The 22,013-nt window shown below is 48.1% G+C and overlaps 7 protein-coding genes across 7 annotated transcripts; 2 read left to right on the top strand and 5 right to left on the bottom strand.

Moving 5' to 3' along the window:
• Window positions 1-555: 555 nt before the first annotated feature.
• On the top strand, window positions 556-4,054 carry BDW43DRAFT_308804 (PAP/25A associated domain family; the record flags this gene model as incomplete). The annotated part of the gene is made up of 4 exons (XM_032046572.1): window positions 556-1,168; window positions 1,216-1,287; window positions 1,347-1,565; window positions 1,659-4,054. The coding sequence occupies 4 exons, from the start codon at window positions 556-558 to the stop codon at window positions 4,052-4,054; spliced, it is 3,300 nt and encodes a 1,099-aa protein (XP_031902833.1).
• A 2,426-nt stretch (window positions 4,055-6,480) lies between these two features.
• On the bottom strand, window positions 6,481-8,553 carry erg1 (squalene monooxygenase erg1). The gene is made up of 2 exons (XM_032041163.1): window positions 7,088-8,553; window positions 6,481-7,029 (listed from the first exon to the last, which is right to left on the bottom strand). Exons 1-2 carry the CDS (start codon window positions 8,262-8,264, stop codon window positions 6,761-6,763), a joined length of 1,446 nt encoding a protein of 481 aa, XP_031902832.1. The 5' UTR covers window positions 8,265-8,553; the 3' UTR covers window positions 6,481-6,760.
• Window positions 8,554-8,655: 102 nt separating this feature from the next.
• Window positions 8,656-11,788, bottom strand: BDW43DRAFT_268785 (pentatricopeptide repeat protein). The gene has a single exon (XM_032041162.1). It carries the CDS (start codon window positions 11,620-11,622, stop codon window positions 8,842-8,844), a length of 2,781 nt encoding a protein of 926 aa, XP_031902831.1. The 5' UTR covers window positions 11,623-11,788; the 3' UTR covers window positions 8,656-8,841.
• Window positions 11,789-12,536: 748 nt separating this feature from the next.
• Window positions 12,537-14,917, bottom strand: BDW43DRAFT_268784 (putative tetracycline-efflux transporter). The gene is made up of 3 exons (XM_032041161.1): window positions 14,264-14,917; window positions 12,744-14,202; window positions 12,537-12,692 (listed from the first exon to the last, which is right to left on the bottom strand). Exons 1-3 carry the CDS (start codon window positions 14,513-14,515, stop codon window positions 12,607-12,609), a joined length of 1,797 nt encoding a protein of 598 aa, XP_031902830.1. The 5' UTR covers window positions 14,516-14,917; the 3' UTR covers window positions 12,537-12,606.
• A 175-nt stretch (window positions 14,918-15,092) lies between these two features.
• BDW43DRAFT_268781 (ferrochelatase HEM15) lies at window positions 15,093-16,758 on the bottom strand. Its single transcript, XM_032041160.1, has 3 exons — window positions 16,359-16,758; window positions 15,711-16,293; window positions 15,093-15,653 (listed from the first exon to the last, which is right to left on the bottom strand). Exons 1-3 carry the CDS (start codon window positions 16,578-16,580, stop codon window positions 15,196-15,198), a joined length of 1,263 nt encoding a protein of 420 aa, XP_031902829.1. The 5' UTR covers window positions 16,581-16,758; the 3' UTR covers window positions 15,093-15,195.
• A 364-nt stretch (window positions 16,759-17,122) lies between these two features.
• akuA (putative DSB repair complex subunit Ku70) lies at window positions 17,123-19,476 on the top strand. Its single transcript, XM_032041158.1, has 5 exons — window positions 17,123-17,821; window positions 17,869-18,715; window positions 18,775-18,878; window positions 18,926-19,153; window positions 19,221-19,476. Exons 1-5 carry the CDS (start codon window positions 17,267-17,269, stop codon window positions 19,326-19,328), a joined length of 1,842 nt encoding a protein of 613 aa, XP_031902828.1. The 5' UTR covers window positions 17,123-17,266; the 3' UTR covers window positions 19,329-19,476.
• A 213-nt stretch (window positions 19,477-19,689) lies between these two features.
• On the bottom strand, window positions 19,690-21,686 carry BDW43DRAFT_268775 (DUF3431 domain-containing protein). The gene is made up of 3 exons (XM_032041157.1): window positions 20,982-21,686; window positions 20,279-20,920; window positions 19,690-20,219 (listed from the first exon to the last, which is right to left on the bottom strand). Exons 1-3 carry the CDS (start codon window positions 21,230-21,232, stop codon window positions 20,171-20,173), a joined length of 942 nt encoding a protein of 313 aa, XP_031902827.1. The 5' UTR covers window positions 21,233-21,686; the 3' UTR covers window positions 19,690-20,170.
• Between the last annotated feature and the right edge of the window lie 327 nt (window positions 21,687-22,013).

Genomic DNA, 22,013 nt, shown 5'->3' with positions numbered 1-22,013 from the left:
TCTCTCCCCTTAAAACACTTTGATCTATTGGTTTGGCGATCGACAAAGTAAAGTATCCCATCAGCACCCTGACATTCTCCGGTCGCCACTGAGGCAGACAATCCATTCACCCTCACCGTGAAACCCTTCAATTTTCACTGTTATTCTGCTTGAAAATACCTCCTTTTCTTTTTCCTAAGAAAAAGACATTCCTTGACCTGTGAAAAAATAAAAAAAAAGGGCTTCACTCGGGCCGCAGCAGCACAGGTCAATTCTGCGACGCCATCGCCGGCCGGTATCTGCAGTGACTCCCCTGCGTGCACCCCCCTCGCAGGGCTTCGCCTCGTTTCCCCCCCCTGCCGTTTATTCGTCCAGAGGTATCCGCGGGCTGAAAGATTTGCGAATTGTACGTTCGGTACCGAGTGACCAATTCCGCACGGAGAAAAAGCTGGAGACCGGGGATCTCGTGTGGTTTCGCACACCACGGCGTTTGTTCGGATTCTAAACACGGCGGGATTATTTCCATTCTAACCCCTCGTGGAGGCCAACGTTGACTGACAACGTTGGAGTCGCTATATGACCTCAGACATCCATGGGAATGCTAAATTGGCTTCCGGTCCAGGTGGAAAGACCCCGATAGTGTCGGAAAAGGCCTCGACTATGCCGTGGAACTTGACCACCGACACGTCGTCGTCAGAGGCTCCTTCTCGACCCCCATTGAATTCGCAGCAGTCGAACTCCCTCCCCTCAACGCCTTACCAACATGCGCGGAACCTCTCCTTTAACTCCCGTTCCCCGTCGCCCCCTCACGGAAGCACTTCCCCCCGATCCACCCATTCCGAGTCCACACACCTACCGCCATCCTTACGAAAACCGTTTTCCGGCTGTAAATATGAAACCGCCATGGCCTTCTTTCGAAGAAGGATGCCGTATAGCCTGGGTGCCGATTTGTTGCCAGACGAGAAGGAGGGTCTCAAGGAGAGGTTGGAGCCGGAGGAGGAACAGAGGCTGACCGACCATATGTTGGAGGTGTATGATCGATTACTCCCGTCAGCGGAGAGTGATGATCGGCGACGCCAACTCGTTCGCAAGTTGGAAAAGCTATTCAACGATCAATGGCCAGGTCGGGATATCAAGGTCCACGTTTTTGGGTCGTCAGGGAATAAACTCTGTTCAAGTGACTCGGATGGTATGTCGAAGTTGTCTTGTTGCAGACCGTGGGCTAATCTGGTACAGTGGACATCTGTATAACAACAACATATAAGGAAATTGAGCATGTGTGTCTGCTAGCGGAGGTCCTTGCTCGACGTAAGGCAATTTCCCTTGTTTTGTTCTAGATCTCGATCCCCAACTAACACCCTTGGTAGATGGTATGGAACGGGTTGTCTGCGTATCTCACGCAAAAGTTCCTATCGTGAAGATCTGGGATCCGGAGCTGCGTTTAGCCTGCGACATGAACGTGAACAACACATTGGCGTTGGACAACACGCGTATGATTCGGACGTACGTGGAAATTGACGAGCGCGTGAGGCCGTTGGCTATGATTATCAAGTATTGGACGAAACGGAGGATACTCTGCGATGCCGGTATGTTTCAACTATGGGGGAGATCGTCGTAAAGAATGCGGTTTTTCTCTTTCTTTTGCTTTTGGAGTCCTCGATGTTGACAATCTGTCGCAGGACTGGGTGGCACACTAAGCTCCTATACATGGATTTGCTTGATCGTAAACTTCCTTCAAACGCGAGATCCCCCCATTCTTCCTAGCCTCCAGGCTCGGCCTCATGAGAAGAAGGTTTCGCCAGAAGGATTAGTGTGCTCCTTTGACGATGACCTAAATAATCTGGTTGGATACGGACGGAAAAACAAACAAAGTTTAGGCGATCTACTTTTCCAGTTCTTCAAGTATTATGCTCACGATCTTGACTACGAAAAGTATGTCTTGTCTGTTCGAGAGGGCAAGCTGATCTCAAAAGAAGCCAAGGGGTGGCACTTGCTGCAGAATAACCGCCTTTGTGTTGAGGAGCCGTTCAATACGTCAAGAAACTTGGGAAACACTGCGGATGATACATCCTTTAGGGGCGTTCATCTGGAACTCCGTAGAGCATACAAGGCTGCCGCACAAGGAGATCTTGAGCTCTGCTGTGAGCAGTACGAGTATCCACCTGAGGAGGAACGTTCGTGGGAGCGACCGCCCCCGCAGCCACGGCCCATTCTCACCGCGCCTCCGTCTTCTCGGGGCGGTCGCGGCGGTGGCCGTGGTGGGCGTCATCCCCACCAATATCCTCGTGGTGGACACAGTGGTGGTCGTCGACCCTCAAATACGCCCCATAAGTCGAACAACTTCCGTCAAACCAGCAACGGTATGAGTGCGTCGGAACTTTCTTTGCAAGCACAGCAGGCTCAATATCTACTTCATGACCACCTCTACCAGCAGATCCAGATCCTCCAGGCCCAGGAACAGGAACTTCGACTACAGCTTCAGAACCAAGCACTTCTCACCGGGAGACCGCCGCCGGTGCTTATCCGTCAACCATTCATACAATTCCCTATGCCTCAACAACAGCAGGAGTCAGCTGGCGATGACAATTCTCGTTCAAAGTCCGGAACAGCAAACCATGCGCCTCATGGAACGCAGCTACGCCAACAGGTTTACTATGGCACCCCTTACCTTCCGGTTGCAATCCCCGGGGTACAAGGTAGTACTACTAATCCACCGTCACCATCGGCGGCAACTGCTATGCCGGAGCTCCGACGCAACCCACGTAGGTCGTCAGTTGCGAACGGTTCACCAGGCGGGTCGCTCAGGGCACACTCGCAACCCGCGCGGTCGGTCCACTCTCTTCCGAGCTTTGCCCCCATATATTCAATGACCCAAGACGCCCCTCAAAGTTTAAAGCAGCGCAAGACACCCACATCCCCCGATGGCACGCAGAACGAAGAAGACGGCAACTTCATGCCTAGCAGCATGCCCAATGTCTCTCGCTTACCATACTTGGATGAGAGTCGACCAACTGAGTATATGAACTACTATCTTGCTACTTCACCACAGTTGCAAACATGCCATCAGAATGCTATGTTGTCACCACTGCAAGCACCAGTAGGCTTGGCATTACCAAACGGCAGTATCATGCCCTTCATTCCCAATTCTCACGAATACTTGTCAACTCTCGCTCCTCATGAAGCATTCGGCCCTTCTCCTGAAAATGGTACCATGCAGACCCCTAAGGCTGGATCCACGCGAGCAATGGCACGACCAACAGCACCTGGCGACCGCAATGGCCCCTTGATCGTCGACGGGTCGGTGCCTCCGAGTGAACCACGCAACGCTGCGATTTCTACCGAGGGCTATGATCCTTGTGGTGCTATGAGCCATTGTACATCGACTTCAGATGACCTCAATACCGACACTCCCGCCAGCGTTTCCGACTCGTTCTCCCAAGATTTCCAAGATAACAGTTCGGTGGAGACAGATCAAACACCTTACTTCGGTCGACAAGGAATCGATACCCGCAAACCAGCTGATGCTTTAGTCAATGGACACGGTGGGAAGCCTAGTCTACTCTCGAGTCGTCTGCAAAGCCTCCATCTCTCGAACAGCGAGAAAATGGCAGAACCGTTATCAAAGCCCGCTTCAGAAAAGCCGAAGGCGGCTCATACCCACCAAGAGTCAGCGGACAAGGACTCTTCTCGTCCCAGACATTCTACCGCGGAGAGGGGGGCACCAGGATTGGATTTGCATGGCCCATCATCGAATGGGAAACGCCGGCCCAACGGTGTTGATGCTCCTGAGAGGACCAATGGAACCACTCACAAGACAAAACCCAAACATCGTTCTGACCATTCCCACCACAACGGTGGGCCCGGCGATAAAGAACGGAATGGTGGCCATCCCTCGCGAAGGATGAATGGCATTGGCTCAGCGCACGACTCCCATGCCAACCACGCAAGCAGTGGCTGGCAGACAACTAAGAAGAAACAAAAGAAGAATGCCAAGTCGAATAGTGAAAACCGACACGGCTTTCATGGCGGCGCCGAGCCCATCCCTGCAGATGAATCCTTAAGAAAAGGCGGATGAAGACCCTAATGGGCTCGTCTTGGCTCTTCATCTTTGGTTTTGCATTGAGTAGCATGACTTACGAGTTTTTAGAATGGGTCACATGTCATTACGCTGCGCGACCCAAAATTCCTTGTTTGGAGTTCGGAACATCTCAACTGCACCGTGTCTATGCTGAAGCAGCGTTTCGCGAGGCGATTATATCACCCAAGTGTGCTATCGCATAGCACCTGCACAGTTTGTCGCTGCAAACTATTGAGGCGTTCGGCTCAATCCCGAACGTCATTCGCACTTATCGTCAAAAGGAGTTCGATTGAATTGGATCCTTTGGCGCTGTATAAAATGATGCAATGCCTCTTTCAAAATGACATAATTTCGATTGAACTGTGTTTTCCTTTTTTCGCTTTTGAATGGCAAGTATATGACTTTTTTTTTCTTTACTTTTTCTTGTGTCTATGTCTACGTCGTCTTTATGTTCTTTTCATGTTCAATATTGGCGTTTTGCAAGGTCAAATAACGGAACTTGGCAGTTGAAGGGTCTGGCTGGTTAACAATTGGTTCACGGGTCATTTGCGTGAGTTGCATAATTGCATATCTTATTTGTTCGCTGATTTTATATCCTCATTCGATACATGGCTCTTGACTTTGGTTGTGTCCTTTGGAGTTCGACTCGTCTCCTTGGGAATGCCATTGGGCTTCGAGTTGATTCTGGGTTATGCCCTGCCACAATGCATACAGGCTATCCTTGCATATCTTGGTTGGCGCACGGCTCTGTTGCGATGAACTTTGCCGCACAGAGGAAAAGAAATCGCCGCTGAGACAGTAACTGAAAGCAGGAGATGCGCGGATCGCCCAACTCGAACTCAAACAAGTGGTGGAAAAAAGGGGAGAACAGCAAGAGCGAGCAAGCCAAATGAGTCTACTATACATACAGTTTATGTCGTGTTTTTGAAGATACGGGTTGATTGACCGATTTCTTTTTTTTCACTTTGCTGCCTGTGGTTTTCCCCCTTTTTTCTTTTGTTCTTCCATATTATATCCAAAGGCATGATCATCATCATTATCATTGTCCAATATACCATCATAGCAGGGTGCCCGGCGAGTGGGTCATTGTTTCTGTGTTGTTTTGCGTGCAACCCTTTCTTCTCCTTTTCCTTTTTTTTTTTCTGAGAGATAATTTGCCTTTGTCTTTGTTACATATCATGTCGACCGGGTCCAGTCTGGATTGGGCATCGGTTCAATGTAGAAGTTGGAATTTACATAGAGAGAAAAATGATAAAAATGAGAAAATGTCTAGTACAACGAAGACCCCTACGAACATATCAAGTCTTTCAAGGAAATATACTCCATACTTTATCATGATGACAGGTCCGATTACTGGTGATATCACCTTTTATTCCTACTCTAGATGTAATGAGAGGCTATCCAGTGGATACTTTTGTAGACTAGTTCTCAATAACCCTCCAACTGCAAAACGAATTAATCCAACATAACCAGCCGTTCTCTATTTCATATTACTTAAACAGGATATCCCTTGTCCTATGATATGTCTCATGCAAATCAAGATTAATTTCGTACGTGCAGCTAGAAATAGGGGGGTGGGGGACACTTGCAGTAGTTGGCGAGATACTCCCGTTCTATTGATTAACATTTAATTGTGTGTTGTATGTACTACAGATGACTTAGAATCCTCATTCGCATCCCTGTCATACTAGATAGCAATAGGGTGCTCGCTATATCTCTGACAATCTTTCGGGAATATTAGACGCACATACTCTACATACATACAAGCCCTCACAGTCAGAGAATGGGCATAGTAGACTTTCTGGACCGTATACATATAGGAACCCAATACCAGTAACAAACTTCTAGAGAAGATATAACAAAGCAAAGGTCCCATGAGCATATAGCTTTAAAAGAGGTCATACGACCGGGCCGGTGCTTGTGCTCGTATAATGTACATGGTATGTACGTATATGCATACTTCTGCGGGAGAACAGCTTATGTAGGAGACCAAGCTCTGGGTATCTAACTTGTGGCTCTCAATACCTTCGCTGGCTGATAACATTAATTAGTATGGTTGGTTTTCGGGTGAGAGCGGGGGTTTTGTATAAATTCAGCGGCTGCGCTATTGATGGAGGGCGTTGTTTTTGGCTATACTGTACTAATTGTATCTTTGATGTGGCGCGTTAGTGCGGGTGCTGCGTTGTTTCAACACCAGGTATTCTTTTAGTTCTACTGGAGAGAGGTTGGTTACAGATAAGTACTTTATGTATGGCGTCTGAGGGAATATTTTTGTAGGCAATGGGTTGGTTTTATTCGTCAATGTTGGAAGTAAGAAACGCTGCCAGGTGCCTGACACCATGACATACTTGCACATATGATCGTTATCTCTGAGTGGTCTTGAGTTTCCTCACCTTTCTCGGTTTTGGTGCTCCTGAGGAGGGTTAGTATTCAATTTTATCGATGACATTATCTAGTATCTGTGTATCTGTATGATATATATACATTCTTGGGTAGGGCCAGATCTATCGTAGCTGTGATATTAACAAGAAAGGTGGAATAAGAAGCAGGTAGTCATAACAGTCTGGCCAAGGGAGGTAAAAATATTATTACAGCATGAGAAGGTAAGCATAATAAAACTCGTATCATACACCAAGCCATGATAATCTGGACGAGAAGAGATCGTTTCCGCTCCGAAAACAAAACATCAAGGAGATAGAAATATCAACAAAAAGCTTCAATGAGCATGTAGGGGAATATAACAACACAGGCTGTCCAGAATACCATTACGCATTTGATGAGCGTGAGAGGAAGCTGATATAGAGGGGACTCGGTGAGGAGCACCCAGAGGGAGAGGAATGCGACGGTGAAGAAATGGGAGAATAATACGAAGGGCTTTTTGATGAGGCCGCCCAAAAGCCCCATTGGCTCGGAATACATGCCGATCTCGAAGTAGCGGAAGCAACCTCGTTGAAGGACTCGGAGGTTTTCGTCTAAGTCGTATGTTAGTGGCTGGTTGGCTTTGAGATGAACGATCAGAAGGAAACAAACCGTTTGCGGAGAAAAGGGCGTACAGAGCCATGGCAAGGATGTTGATGACAGAAGACCCGTGCTTTCGTTGCCAGTGGAAAGAACCCAATTGCTTTAACACCCTGTCGGTGTCTGTAAGACTGGGGACCTTTTCGGGACTCATCACGTCGCGGAACACGAGCACATCGTTGAAGGCAACAGTCATGCCACCCCCGGTCAACGGGTGGCGCATGTTCAGCGCATCGCCCAGTATGACCAATCCGGGGGTTTTGTTACGTGCGGCGGGGAGGAAAGAGTTCGGCATAGATCTCAGATGGCCCTTTTCCAGTGCAGCGCGGAAGGCAGGCTGGACAGATTCGGGAAGAGATGGGAGAGTCACGTTCCACAGGTGGTTCTTCACACCACCATTCTTGACAGACGCAGATGGAAGGTTTTCGGGGATATCGACCAAGATACGAGTCTCATGGGTGCCAATCTGGTATAGGAGGATAGGAGGATTCGCGCTTAAGAGGACATGTCCGTGATGAGGTGCAGGGAGTTTCGCATCAATCAGTTCTAGAGCCCAGAATCGGGATTTGACTTTCGGGGTATTAGTGTGATATTGTTTCCGGAACTTAGAAGCGTAACCGTCGGCGACAACGGTGAGGTGTCCAAAATAACAATCCTTTTTGTCCTTGGTCATGCACTCTACACCAAGAACCTGCTTGGTATGTGAGCAAGTAATCAATTCCGTCGCCTTGGTCTCCACAACGGTAACATTGGGGCAGGCCAGAGCTGCTTCTCGTAGCTTCATGATAAACCGTCCGTGGTGAAAGGAACGGCCAAGCGGAGGGGGCGAAGTCGGTGTGTCTTTGGGGTAAGGCATAGTCACGGACTTCTCGAAATAAGACACATAGAAGCCTTGAGATGGAATTGCATCTATACCCTCCAGACACTGTGCCAGGCCTAACCGCTCAAGGGCCCGAACGCCGCCCGGCTGCAACAGCTCGCCGACAATGCGATCCGGCTCCTTCATTGAGGCTTCCAGCAGTAAGACACTCCGTCCCTGTTTTCCCAATGTGACTGCGAGAGCACATCCTAGCACTCCTGCGCCCACGATCACCACATCAGCATCGTGGTGGACACGTCTGCGTTCTTCGGCCGCATCGGCGAACATGGTCGCATTGGTATGACCGTTGGGGATAGCGGCGGTGGCCATTACGCGGGGAGAGGTCGAGGGAGTTCAGCAAATTCGGCAGAATCGACGGGGACCGCAGGGCATATTCCTTCTCCGGAGGTGAAGAAGGGACAATTGTCAGAGGGAAAGAGAGAATCAGAGGAATTGTGCGTGGAGAGAGATAGAGAGAAGTTCCGGGCCGATAAAGGTAAGGGGGAGAAAGAGAGGTTAAAAAAGTTCAGTCCCGTGAATGCCAGTGGCGTGACATGTGAAGGATCTTCCGCCCTTTTTCCCTCCGCTGCCCCTAAAAGTACCGTACGATTGATTGCAAGGTTCGTACTAGTAGGGACACGGTACTTTAGTTGTAGAAGTTTTGCTCAGGTGGTTTTCTTTACACATGATCCAATTTCTTCTCCCTCGCAGTGATTGGTTCGGGACATGTGATTCCAAGGGTCTAGGCCAACAAATAGTTACATCTCGCTAGTGTACAAGTACATGTCGGTGAAGGACTATATATACAAGTCTAAATAGAAAACACCAATCAGAAGGAAATTAGGAAATAAAACACAGCATAACAGAAATATGGGGAATAAATGCTAAATCACGGCGAATCCTCGGCTTATATCTGCCCTAAAACCACCCGCTCATTCCATCGAGCAGCGATGGACTTCGGGTGGATATCAATGGGGCCCAGAAGCACTTCCAATTCGTATTCTTCATCCCATGCCTCGATTGTCTCCTGAATATCGGTTTCTTTATACAACCGTCTCTCATCAAGAGACCGTTTCAGCATCCGCCGGAAGGACCGCTTCACATTGGGGTTAGACTTGAGTTCCCATAACGCAGGATCGCCCCGGCTCTTCTTCTCCAGCATATCAGCGATCCGTGCGAGATATTGCAGTTGTTCGGTTGTTTTAGAGGCTTCTCTCGCGGGAAGCGTGTCAGGATTAAACTTGCGCTTCAGCACCCCCATGATGCGGTTCACTTCGACAACAAGATCATGATTGAGAGCACTTCCTCGAGCAAGGCCAGTTAGGATGCACCATCGAATCCCGGGAATATTATCTATGGCCGCGAAGGCACGGAGAAACATCTTTATGCAGACCCCATCGAAGGTCAGCGTATGCCTATAGCGGGACTTGTATACGGCCGCAAGGAGATCGATGGCTGTCTCCGGCTTGTTTTGCGTAATTAGCCGTCGGCTGGTAGCCACAGTGATGTGGTGCTTGACGATCATCCGCTTGTTCGACCAGCACAGCTGATAGAATCGCAGCACAGCCATTTTGATCAGTTCCGCCTCCGTCGCCGAGTCAACCTCCATGATCTGACGAAAGAACTGAGGGAAAAACCGAATAAGATGTCGGATGCTCCGCCACTCAGCTTCAATAAGCGCGCGAGCTTCACTAAGCCCATGCTCAAGTAGGGTCGCAATGGCCGCTAACTCGATATGGAGCTGTTTGAATTGGAACCGCGCATTCTTCGCATTCTGGAAACATTTGAGAGCCTCTGTCATCTTCCCAACGTGCATATAATGTGTCATCTGTTTATGAAGCTTCTGATATTGATCGACAGGTTTTGACGGAGTCACGTCTTGCAGCGTTCGTTGATACCACGGCAGTGGACTTTGGGTAAAAGGCATTGTATTGACTTCGGGGATGGGGAATGAACGCTGGTCGTAGCCAAGAATCTGCTGTGAGGCTGCCGCCTGCCCGTATTTCACCCGAGCAGCCTGCAGCATTTGCCAGAAGCCTACAGGTGCTCCCTCGAGTGCTAACCGACGAACACGTAACATATCCAAAAACTCCTGCTCATTGATGGGAACCTTCCAACCACGCTCGCGGGCCGTTCTCGTGAACTCGGATATCATTTCCTTATCCCCTTTCTCCACAAATGCTTCCAAGACGTGCTTGTACAGGACTCGATCGGGAACAATGTTGAATTTATCAATATAGCGCATGATGAAATCACGGATCTCATGTCCCGTATGAGATACCCAGTATTCGAGGAATATGCGGTCGAAGATTGGAGTAAAATCACGTCGCCGCGACGTTAGGTTAAGGTCATGCATTTCCTGAAGGCCTGCTTCCACACCCTCCCAGTCGCACATGAGGGCCTTGCCGTACACGAGGAGGCCTTTTGTGCGGCAGCGAAGGGGTAGCTCATATGTGGTTATCATATCTTCAACCAAAGCCTCAGCGTCTGCTAATCGACCAAATTCAACATATGCCTTGACCACTGGGTTGAAAAGCTTGTCGCTGGGGTCCTTTCCCAGGCGAGGCAGCATTGTTAGTATTTTTTTCAATTGCCCATTCAAGAGCTCAATGCTCCTTGTTTTCCTCCACAAGCCTGCCAGGTACGCACCGCACAAGCCGCAATCCCGGTCAACTTGTAAATTCCTGAACAGGAACCATTTCGCTGTTGTGAGCCTATGTGATTCAAGCAGGCATCGAAGCACCACATCTACCATGTCCGGGGAGACCTGGAACTTGTGCATATACCGAGTATAGATAGTCGCAGCGGACTCTATACTTCCCTTCTTTGCCAATGCAAACACCAAAACCTTCCACAGTCTAGGTGAAACCTTGTCCACCTCCTCCAAGCGCTCGAAGATGTTTCTTGCGATGTATACATTTTCTTCTTTGCAATTGACATAGAACGCCTGCACCGCAAGCTCCCTTCTATCAGATGATATACCATTTAGCGAAGCAGGGTGTGCGTCCAAAAACAATTGTGCCGCATCGATAGGCCGCCCCCGGTCTAGAAGGTCTTGCATTTGCTTAGGGATAGAGTTTTCTCCTTCCGCCAGAGTTGCAGTACCCGGTGTCGAGACAGCGGCATCTGAAAGAGGGGCAGGCTTGTCGATGGCATAATTGGGCCGGTTGAGGTTGTCCGTAGGTCGCGTGTATTCGGGTGGAATAAAATCACATTTCCCAGGAAGCTTCCCTATATGTCGCTTTAAATTCGTCGCACCGTTCATACCTGAATGAGTAGTCTCTAGGAAAGCTTCTGCCTGAGTCGTATCCTGGAAGCTTTCAGTTCTCCCATCACTGTGTCCCACTTCTCCGGCCCCGACATGCAAGCTCTGCGCCTGCTGTGATTTCCGGTCCTCTTCTTTGAACGCATCCATACTTATGAATTCACCGGCTTCCGCGACTTCCATCATACGGGCAAGCCGTCTCGCCGCGTAAGTTGCATCGTAATTGGGTGCGGAGGTTTGGAGGGCGCGTTTGTTCTCAACTATACGTTCTGCAACGCGGACTCGGCGATGGACATCGTATGTGATAGCTGCAACAGTGCAAAAGCTGCCCACCGTCGAGCCGGCAAGGGCCAGCCGGCGAAGGACACGCAGGGCATTGCGAGAGGGTACGGCCGAAGTGCCGTGACTAGGTTTGGTGATCATGGCAATAGAACCCGTGCACCGCCGGCAGCAGGCGAATTGAGGTATCACTGATAGGGCATCAGGAGAATTGAGAGGCAGATACTCAATTCTCAGTGATAATACTCAGGGCAGCAAGCTACTTCAGTGGGACAACTGACCGTCCGGATTTTGTGTACAGATGATTTTCGGCCCGTTCAGCAGAAAGTTTGCAAGTTAGCATTGGCCTTTCTCGTCCACCGTAGTGCTGCGTGTGGCCCCATACTTTCCGTTCCGGGTGAACTATACCCTATGCACGTGATTATATTTGCTTAGTCACTATGTTGCCGACCTAGGAAAGCGGTCTTAAATGAGTCCCCAACCTCGTAGCTCCTCAAGGTGTCCGTTATCAATGTGTGATACCCCCTCTATCTGCACCAAAAGTAACTATTTTAGCTTCAAACTTTCAATTAATGGATCAATATCTATGGCTATCCGTTCTAGCCCGATTTAGGCTAACAATAAATGTTGATGGTTCTGATATACTGACCTTGTAAAAGATCAACATTCGGTGGTCTAACTTAGAAACTGTTCAGGATTTCTGCCGGGTCAATGAATATACGCTGGCCGCCTACTCCCATAGACTGTAAATACCTACTACGGCGGACGGGATCTATGCACATACTTTGCTTTTCGTGACACTTACACATCAGTAGAAACAGTAAATCTACACTATTTTGAAAACAACAGAGCTACCACGAGTTCAGTATAATGGCACAATGGGCACATGCTCTACTATATTGCTAACCGGGCTTCATGTCCCTACATATCTCCCCAATTGGATATGAGGCTAGGTTGTGTCATATTAGCTGTACATGTATACATATGCTAAGGGGAAATAATAGGATGAAAGAGTCGTACATTCAGCATAGTACATGCAAATAGAAGGATCTTCAAAATATATATATATATATATATATATATATATCGCCAAAGTACAGTTCAGGGTATTAGATGATCCTGTGTGTATTAAGGCAAGTTTTCATCCTCAACTGCTTCTCTGTATTCATTGGTGTCGTCATTACGATAACTTGAATCGTTAATATCGAGTTGGACTGCTGTACGTTAGCTCGAGCTTAGACCTTGATCATCAAGGGAATACTCACCATGTGCTTTAATATACAAAGTACCGCAGAACGCGATCCCAAAGACAAATGATAGGCACACAAATACAGTCTGCGAAAATTTACCCACTGTCACACTATATATAAAACTGCATATGGAAGGAGCTACCACTCTAGAAATAGCATGTAGGAGGCCCTTGGCACCGAGTATCTGCCCTATGCGATCACGGGGTACGTGCTTGGTTAGAGATGATTGCAGCACTGGCGCGGCCATTCCTCCCAGAGATGTGACGACACCCGACAGGATCAAAAATGAACCGCTATTCGCCAGTGCATATCCTGCAAATCCAACCGTGTCCAGCAAAATTGAGACACGAATGAGGACGACATCAAGCGCACTGGAGCCCGAGATAACCAGGTCCTCCCTTTGTTCTTCGCGAAATATCCGACATACTATAGGGAGTACGATGAAGAAGTTGAGGACTCGAACGGAACTGATAATGGAAACGAATAGGCTAGATTCAACGTTTCCCCAGCCAAACATGTATCCCGCGTAGATAACAATGATCTGTGCTGTGCCTAGGGCCATGCCGAGGTGAAGAGTATCGATCACAGAGAGAAGAATGATGTTTCTTCGTAAAGCAGTGCTAGCACCACCGCGATTGGGAAATAGGGTGCTAGGACGTCCAGCTGGTGGAAACAGGATAGCCAGAGGGGCCAAAGCCTTTTTCGGATTCCAGCGTTTGGTAGATAGCCAGCTCAGATCCTCTTGATGGGAGAGGGAGACTTTCACGTGATATTGTTCTCGCGCTCTCTGTTTTTGTTCTTCGGACAGTGATTCGGGGATGAGGAGCCAGGCTGCAAAGAAAAAGAGTATATGAAGAGCCAGGGCGGAATAGAAGACACTTAGTATGTTATGTGTCTTCTTCATAAGAATGGCCACAAGGAACGGACCGGCTGCGACTCCGGTGAATATGGCCCCGTGTAGGTATCCAAATGCCACGCTTCGCTTCCCCGAAATAGTGCAATCGGAAGCGTACGAGCTGCTTAGTGCCAATATCGCGGTAAATGAACCTCCTAACCCGTCCAAGGTAGCGGCCAGCAGAAGTAGATATATGGACACTCGCTCTGAATTTGCAGCCACGATAGCAGTGATCGCTTCTGCCACTATTGTTCCGAGTGCACTTAGAGCAATCATGGACGTCCTGCCATAGCGATCCGATAGATGGCCTAGCTGAGGGCTTATCAGCGCCGACAGTAACCCAGTCACCAGGTTAAAATATAGCTGGAAGCGAGCAACAAGGGATTGAACTTCTGGTATTTGGCACTGGGAGTTGTCCTGTCCAATAATAACAGGGAAGTACGTAAATCCAGGATCAGTACTAGCTCTTTTGGCCAAGTAGTCTCTGCAGGTAAGCGAAAGCATCAAATTTATCTTAGGAACCGCGACACCCCCGAAACCGAGCATATACAGGAGAAGGAATGGGAGTAACCAAAGTATCTGGCCGAATCAGAATACGGCACCTTCTACCAGAGGGAGTGCATTGGAAATAGACACATACGCTTGCTTTTGTACGAGACTGCCAGACACCAGCGTTCAACGCCGCCAAACTTGGGTCGGGGGAATGTAGGTTCTCATAGTCTCTATTTTCATATGTTTGCTGAAGTAGGGGCGTCTGCTCCTGGATGTGCAATTCCACGGGATGTTTGGATCCATCCTCACCGGTGTTTAGCGGATGGTTCTGGCCAGGAGCGGCGGGCCTACTTCGCAATTGTCCGATATCCGCATCGATGGGGTGTATTCGACTGGCCATTATCGGCACAAGGACATGAACAGTTAGGTCACGCTAAGGTACTATTTAGAGCTGAGATTTATATATGTTCAGACCGCGTTTGTCAGCCGTAGTTTTAATGAAAGATGGGATAAGGACTCCGGTATGAGATAAGGACGTAAGGCGCAAGAAGAATGATCTGACACGTTTTATTTAGCCAAAATTTTAAAACGCACTGGCAGAAGCAACGTTTCACTCATGATTCCGAAGTGCCAATGATAACAATGCATGGTTCCTTGTTATCGGGATTGACCAGTGTGAAGTATTGGGCCGGAGGTCAATGAGGGGAGTGTTTGTCAGCATACCAAACCAAGTGGAGAGAAAAAGATAAGCAAGCCATTGATGACGTTGATTTCACCATGAAACAGGCTGCCGAGGTGTTCGATGTCGGTATTCCGTTCCCAATGATTTGGGTCCAATCGTACCTCAAGCCATTGACCCCTGGTGTGAAATAAAAAAGTGACCCATATTTGCTCAACCCAAAATCAAGGCAGTCCTCCAATCGGCAGATTATTTAGTGCTATATACGGAACAATCCGACCAGATAAAAAGCCGAATCCTATACTTTCTAACCAATGAATCTGCAATGCATAATATATTTTGTTTGACTAGATAATACATTTGGAATTGAGGAATGAAGAGAAAATACGTACGGGATAGTTCTATACAACAAGAGAAGAGGCTTCTTCACCAGCAAAGAACTTTTTCTGCTCCAAGCATCTGTCACTCTTACAACCCTGGCAGCGTAGCGTCATCTGTCGAGAGCATTTTTCTCCCTTGCGCAAATGCTCTTGCGCGATATCCGCAAGGGCTTGTATGAAAATAGGGCTTCCGTTCAGACTCTCCGCTCGCTTGACTCCAGGGGAGTTCGCCTCTTCCATTACTTCAAGGTCCAGCTCATATAATGTTTCAATGTGGTCGCTAGTGAAGGCAATCGGTACAAGAACAATATCAGTCTGTCCACGCTTCACATACTCTTGGACAGTGTCGCTGGTCTGGGCTCCAAGCCATGCGGATGGGCCCACCTGAGATTGCCAGCACAACCGGTAAGGGTTGCTAAAGTTAAGTCTTTGCATTACTGCATGCACAGTGGCTGCCACTTCAGCTGGATACGGGTCACCTAGTCTCGAGTTAGTAATTTTTTCGTCTAGCAATTGGCGCGATGGCTTAATCTCACCTCTATTCACCACGCTCATAGGCAAACTGTGGGCAGAGAACAGCAGGACGACACTATTCCTTTTGTCTTCCGGATATGTCTTAAGTTGATCCTCAATGTTCTTCGCGAAAGCTTCCACTAGGCCGGGATGGGTCGGCCACCGATCAATGACACTCCACTGGATAGTACCGGTGGAATCCTGGCTCCCATTGGCGTTTTTGCCCTCTAGCCGATTCCTCCATTTCCACAGCTCGTTCAAAGAGCTGCCCGTAGTAGAGCAGGAGTATTGTGGATATTGCGTAAATGCGACAGCGCGACCGCCTTTTCCTCTTCCAAAACCATCATCTAGCAATTGTGTATACATCTCTTCGGTCAAAGGTGCAGCATACCGAAATGCCACGTAGGGTTTATGAGGCGCACTTTCAGGATTGAGTTTATCAAGCAATTTACACATTTCCTGGCATTGGTACTCGGACCACTTTCGGATAGGAGAGCCACCTCCAATATCGGCATATTGTTTTTGAATCTTGGGTGTCCTCCTCTTTGCAATAAGCGGTCCGAGATATGTTTGAAGTCGCCCCAAGGGAATCAGATCACCGTCGGCCTTTATCATAGAATGAGAACGTTAAAACAAGTCCCTGAGAAAAGACTGTTCGTCTGACAACGTACAAATAATCTGCTGAGGAAGTCTTCCACCTCACCCGTAGTAGATGGGCCACCCATGTTCAGAAATACCATTGCAGTAGGGCCCTTGGAGCTAGTTGCATCTTGAGTCACCGGAGGTACTGCTGTTGCAAAGCTATTGCGTTGCTCTGTGTTGTATCCAAGTGAGCTGCGAACCACTGGTCGCAGCAGTTGCCGAGGAAGCGCAAAAGGCCGGCAGAGGGCCATGGCGATAGATAAATGGTAAAACAATGCTTTTTTGTTGCCTTTCCAGGGAGGCAATTGCTAAGTTGTGCGACTAAAGGCGAGAACGAGGTATGGATGATATACGGGAAAGTTTTCAATGGGCCATGTGGCAAAGGTCAATAGTAATCGGAAGAGATGCTGACCTGAAGCAGAGAGTCCAGAACCGGCAAAATGACGGGCCCGGAGTATCCATGGATGACTTGGAGCTGAAACTAATGGCCAATTAGCTTTTACTTGGGGTCATCAAGTCTTGGCGCTTGTCACATGATGTTCGTGTCTTCCCCGCGTCGCCCGGTCGGAGTATCGCGTCACTCGTGACGAAAGAGTGGAACAGCAGGCAGCAGGAGTTGGCAGGCAGACATTCGAAGAAGCACCAATGTTGCTTTCAACAGACTCTTTTTAGCTCACCGATTAACTGGCTTCCGAACTTATCCCTTCCTTTGCATATTTAATGACTTATGACTTATTAATACATTCACAATGGCTGACGAGAATCAATATCGCGGAGACGATCAAATCGAGGAGGAAGAGGAGATCGACGAAAGCGTAAGCCCCTCTCTAATCGAACCCATGCTGAGACATTAGAAACTCATATAAATCATATATTATAACAGGGCTACAAGTCGGTGAAAGATGCCGTGCTCTTTGCAATCGAAGTCAGCGATTCTATGCTCACCCCTCGTCCATCCCCCGATTCGAAGAAGTCCGCAGAGTCGCCCACAACGGCCGCATTGAAATGTGCATATCACCTCATGCAGCAGCGTATCATCTCTAACCCCCACGACATGATCGGTGTGCTATTATATGGGACGCAGGCGTCCAAATTCTACGATGAGGGCGAGAACAGTCGAGGAGACCTTTCATACCCGCACTGTTACCTTTTCACAGACCTGGATATTCCTTCCGCGCAAGATGTAAAGAATCTTCGAGCACTGGCACAGAATGATGAAGAGTCTGAGGACATACTCCAGGCCTCAGAAGAAAGGGTCTCAATGGCAAATGTGCTTTTTTGCGCAAACCAAATATTCACGTCGAGAGCCCCTAACTTCTTGTCCCGACGGTTATTCATAGTCACCGACAATGATGACCCTCATGGAGATAATAAAAGTTTGCGATCTGCTTCAACTGTACGTGCCAAGGACTTGTACGACCTTGGGGTCACTATTGAGCTATTCCCTATTTCGCGGCCAGACCATGAGTTTGATGCCGCTAAATTCTATGACGTAAGATCCTATATCCAAGATTAGCTATTACTGCTCACACTAGCTAGGACATTATCTATAAGGCCTCTCCTTCAGATCCAGATGCCCCGGCGTACTTGCAGACTGATTCCAAGACCTCTCCAGCTGCCGGTGATGGAATATCTCTACTAACCACCCTATTGTCCAGTATCCATTCAAGATCTGTCCCACGACGTGCACATTTCTCGAATATGCCACTAGAGCTAGGGCCAAACTTCAAAATATCAATATCGGGGTATCTTTTATTCAAACGACAAGAACCCGCCAGAAATTCCTTCATCTGGCTTGGTGGTGAAAATCCCCAGATTGTGAAAGGAGTGACTACCCAAATCGCTGATGATACGGCCCGCACGGTTGAGAAGGGAGAAATCAAGAAAGCATACAAGTTTGGCGGTGATCAAGTTACTTTCACACCTGAAGAAATAAAGGCGCTGAGGAATTTCGGTGATCCTGTGATCCGTATTATTGGGTTCAAACCACTTTCGTCTCTTCCATTCTGGGCCAATGTCAAGCACCCCTTCTTCATATACCCCTCGGAAGAAGATTTCGTGGGCTCGACGCGAGTGTTCTCTGCTTTGCAACAAACGCTTCTCCGAGATAAGAAGGCCGCACTTGTATGGGTTATTGCGCGCAAAAATGCAGGTCCAGTTCTGGGGGCCATGATCGCCGGAGAAGAGAAAGTAGACGAGACCGGCATCCAAAAGTTTCCACCGGGAATGTGGATTATACCTCTACCATTCGCCGATGACGTTCGTCAGAACCCGGAAACTGCACTCCATGTCGCACCTGAACCATTGATCGACCAAATGCGGCTTATTGTCCAGCAATTGCAGCTCCCAAAAGCATCTTATGATCCCCTCAAGTACCCTAACCCATGTAAGCTTCTTCTCAACCACTTACGCGGCGACGTTGATGTTAACGCATCTTCTCATTAGCTCTTCAATGGCACTATCGAATTCTTCAAGCCCTGGCGTTGGATGAAGACCTCCCGGAGAAGCCAGAAGACAAGACCGTACCCAGATATCGCCAAATTGATAAGGTATATTTCACCTTGTACGTTTCGACAATATTTGCTAACCATACCAGCGTACTCGTGGCTATGTAGGATCTTGGGCAGAAGAATTGGAAAAACAATACGCGAAGATATCGGTCCATGATTCGAAGAGCACGCTCGTGAAACGAAGCGCCAAAGACCGAGCCTCCGAAGCCGAAGACGCAGCCCAGAAACCATCCAAGAAGGTGAAGGTGGAAACCAACGAGCAAGGCGTTGAAGATGTAGTGCGGGCCCACTACCAGAAGGGGTCTCTAGCGAAGGTGATTATTATCTGTCTCCCTAAACTTGAATCCAGGATGCAAAACTAACGCAAGTGGCATTGTACAGCTCACAGTACCTGTTCTCAAGGATTTCCTCTCATCCCACGGACGCTCTGCTGCTGGGAAAAAAGCTGATCTCGTTGAACGTGTGGAGGAGTTTATGGAACGGAAGTGAGACGGTGTGATGTATGAATCACCCGACATATCTTCAGTAGATAAGGTTGCTCCATGCTATTTAATAACAATATTATACTGGAATACCGTGACGAGTACAGTAATAGACCGTATGTATAGAAGCCCTAGGGCCACGTGGAAGAATGCGCGCAGGCTAGAGAGGCACTAAAGCAGCGAGGGACAAAGTAAAATGAATGTTCCAAAGGAAGGAGTTGCTGTTTAACCACCTAATTTGCTAGGATATAATAAAAATTTAGGGATCAATGTTGCCTATGTATTTTAGCCCTAATCCCAGCAATATAAGCTGTGAACCTTCCCTTGACACTTTAGCGAAGTAGAGCACTGTCAATGAAATGAGAAACAAAAGCCTGTATATCAATATAACTGAATGGTAACTGACAAAGTGCTCTTTCTATAAGATCTTCTGGGAAGGAGGAAATGGAAAGGTGGGAATGGAAGAAAAGGCGGGGGAAGTGAAGGAGATATGGAAAGCGCTGAGAGACTCAACGTTCAATTTTCTTATAAATGATTGAATTTTAGCATAGCCTTCACCGGACGAAAGAAACTGTGTCTTTTACATACTTTAGAATCATAACGGTGGGACTATCGAAACGAACAGTGGCAATAGCGATTGAGATGGGTATATCAAAACGGACGAATCTATCCGCGACTGCAAAGAAATGAAAAGCCCGAACAAGCCCTCTAAAAACGCCTTTCCAATCCCTGGCACGTATGCCCAAAAGCTTTAAATGGGGATAGATTGTATAGATATCTACGAGATAACCGACAGGATCGAATAGCCGTAGCTGCATTTACAGTATAGTTGTGATTAAAATGTGTATATTAGCATTTCCCGTAAACTTGACAGTAGCAGAGTTCCGTGTCCGGACAGCTGGAGGAAATTATGTTAGTGTTTTTTTTATCAGATGCTTCGGTGCAATGGGCACTTACTATACGGATTCCTTGCCGAATATGACATGCCAGAGAAACTCCATGACCCGTCCGCTGCTCGCGTCATCTTTCTCTGTGTCGATGACCCATTGTCGGAACTTGATATAGTCCTCCCGGGGCCGTTTGAGCACCTGGTCGCGTGACACGGCGAATTGTGCACAGCATGCAGCACCGACGAGCTTGGGCGCTTGGAGGAATTTCTGAGTTTGTCGACTTTCTGATGAGGCATCGTCTGCTACGGCGGGCGAAGTGGTCGAGTTTAGGGGCGGGGTGCTAGTTCCTTCGAATACTTCCCGCCAGACCTGTTCTGTTACATGGAGGTTGATGCGATGCGCTTCCTTGCATCCGGGGTCCCAATTGCACCGAAGGTTGACGTAACCGTTTTGTTGGACGAAATCGAGCTGTAGAGCACGCATTGCTGCTACATTATCGTGCAACGGCGCATCGACATGCCATGCCATGAAGAAGCCTGAGCGATGGGCGTGGAGGAAAGCGATTGTGGAAGGAAGGTGGTCGTAATGGTCAATCAAATACGTGAGGTAGGCCATAGATTCGTGACCCTTATTGAGGGCGGTTTTGAGCTTGTGTTTATCTGCTTTGGTTTTGTTCGAGGGATTGACAATGTAGATCGCATGCTGCCAGCTTGAAGAAGCAACGTGCGTTAGCAACCAAACATAACAAATCTATTGTATGGGGATCGTACTCCGGAAGTTCTTGCTCGACCCAGTCGGTAGGTTCTTCTTCCAGCCTGGCCATCACGATGACTTTGTCTCCCTGCTTCGCATGATAATGGGATAAGCCCTCATGATGTGGTTTCTTGGAGTTCAGCCAATCAATCATATACGCGCCTGCGCGATACTGACTGTTGATTTCTTGGAGGTGGAGCTTCAATAGGTAGAACGGGACGGCGAGCAATAGACACGCGCATAATGCTAATCTAAAGCCGCATCTCATTGTGAAGTTCTAGCTGGGGTTGAAGGGTGGTATCTCTTGCGCAAGTAGAACAATCCAATAGCGCACCAACGAAAGCGCTTTCTAGTTCAAGAGGAACTCGCTCGTCGACGGTTACCAAGAACCTTAAATATTCGCTGGCGATTATATATTTAAAGGAAAAGAGGCCCTGATGACTGAATCTATAATTGAAGCTCAATCGAGCCCAATCGAAGAGAGGGTATTGGTATGAGGGATAAAAGAAGGAAAGCAAAAGTAAGAATATTAAAAAGAAAATAAATCAGAGAACAGAAGTAAAATAAATATAGATAAAAAGAGGGACAGAGAAGGCAACTTGCAAATATCGATCCTGATCAAGAGAAACAAAAGAAAGAAAGAAAGAAAGAAAGAAAGAAACTGGCGGATGAGGAGCGAGAGATGGGGATATCACACAGCATGATAGCAGAGGACCAGAAGAAAGGAGAGGCCAAAGCGCCCGACAAGCCAGAGAAGGGAGAAAAAGGTTGTCGAGGGGAAGGGCAAATTGGACCAAAAGCTTATGGAAATCCTATGCTCATTGGGCCAGTCATGATGGTGTCCCATCGCACACCTAGTACAAGAGTAGCTTATAGTAGTCTAGTCTAGGAGGGCTTTTGGGGGTAAGTTCAGTTGTGGATCCCCACTGTTAGGCCACGCGTTAGCGCTCATTAAGCTCTGCAGCACCACAGTGGAAAGGCTCATCATAGGTTCCAGGGGGCTGTGCTTCTTTCAGGGACTCTGACTCTTCCCGTGGTTTAGACTCAGC

This window comes from Aspergillus alliaceus (genome assembly GCF_009176365.1).
Source record: "Aspergillus alliaceus strain CBS 536.65 unplaced genomic scaffold BDW43scaffold_10, whole genome shotgun sequence".
In the NCBI taxonomy this organism is placed as follows: Eukaryota; Fungi; Ascomycota; class Eurotiomycetes; order Eurotiales; family Aspergillaceae; genus Aspergillus; species Aspergillus alliaceus.
Note: the sequence above shows the minus strand (reverse complement) of the source record. Positions and strands in the feature narration are given on the sequence as shown.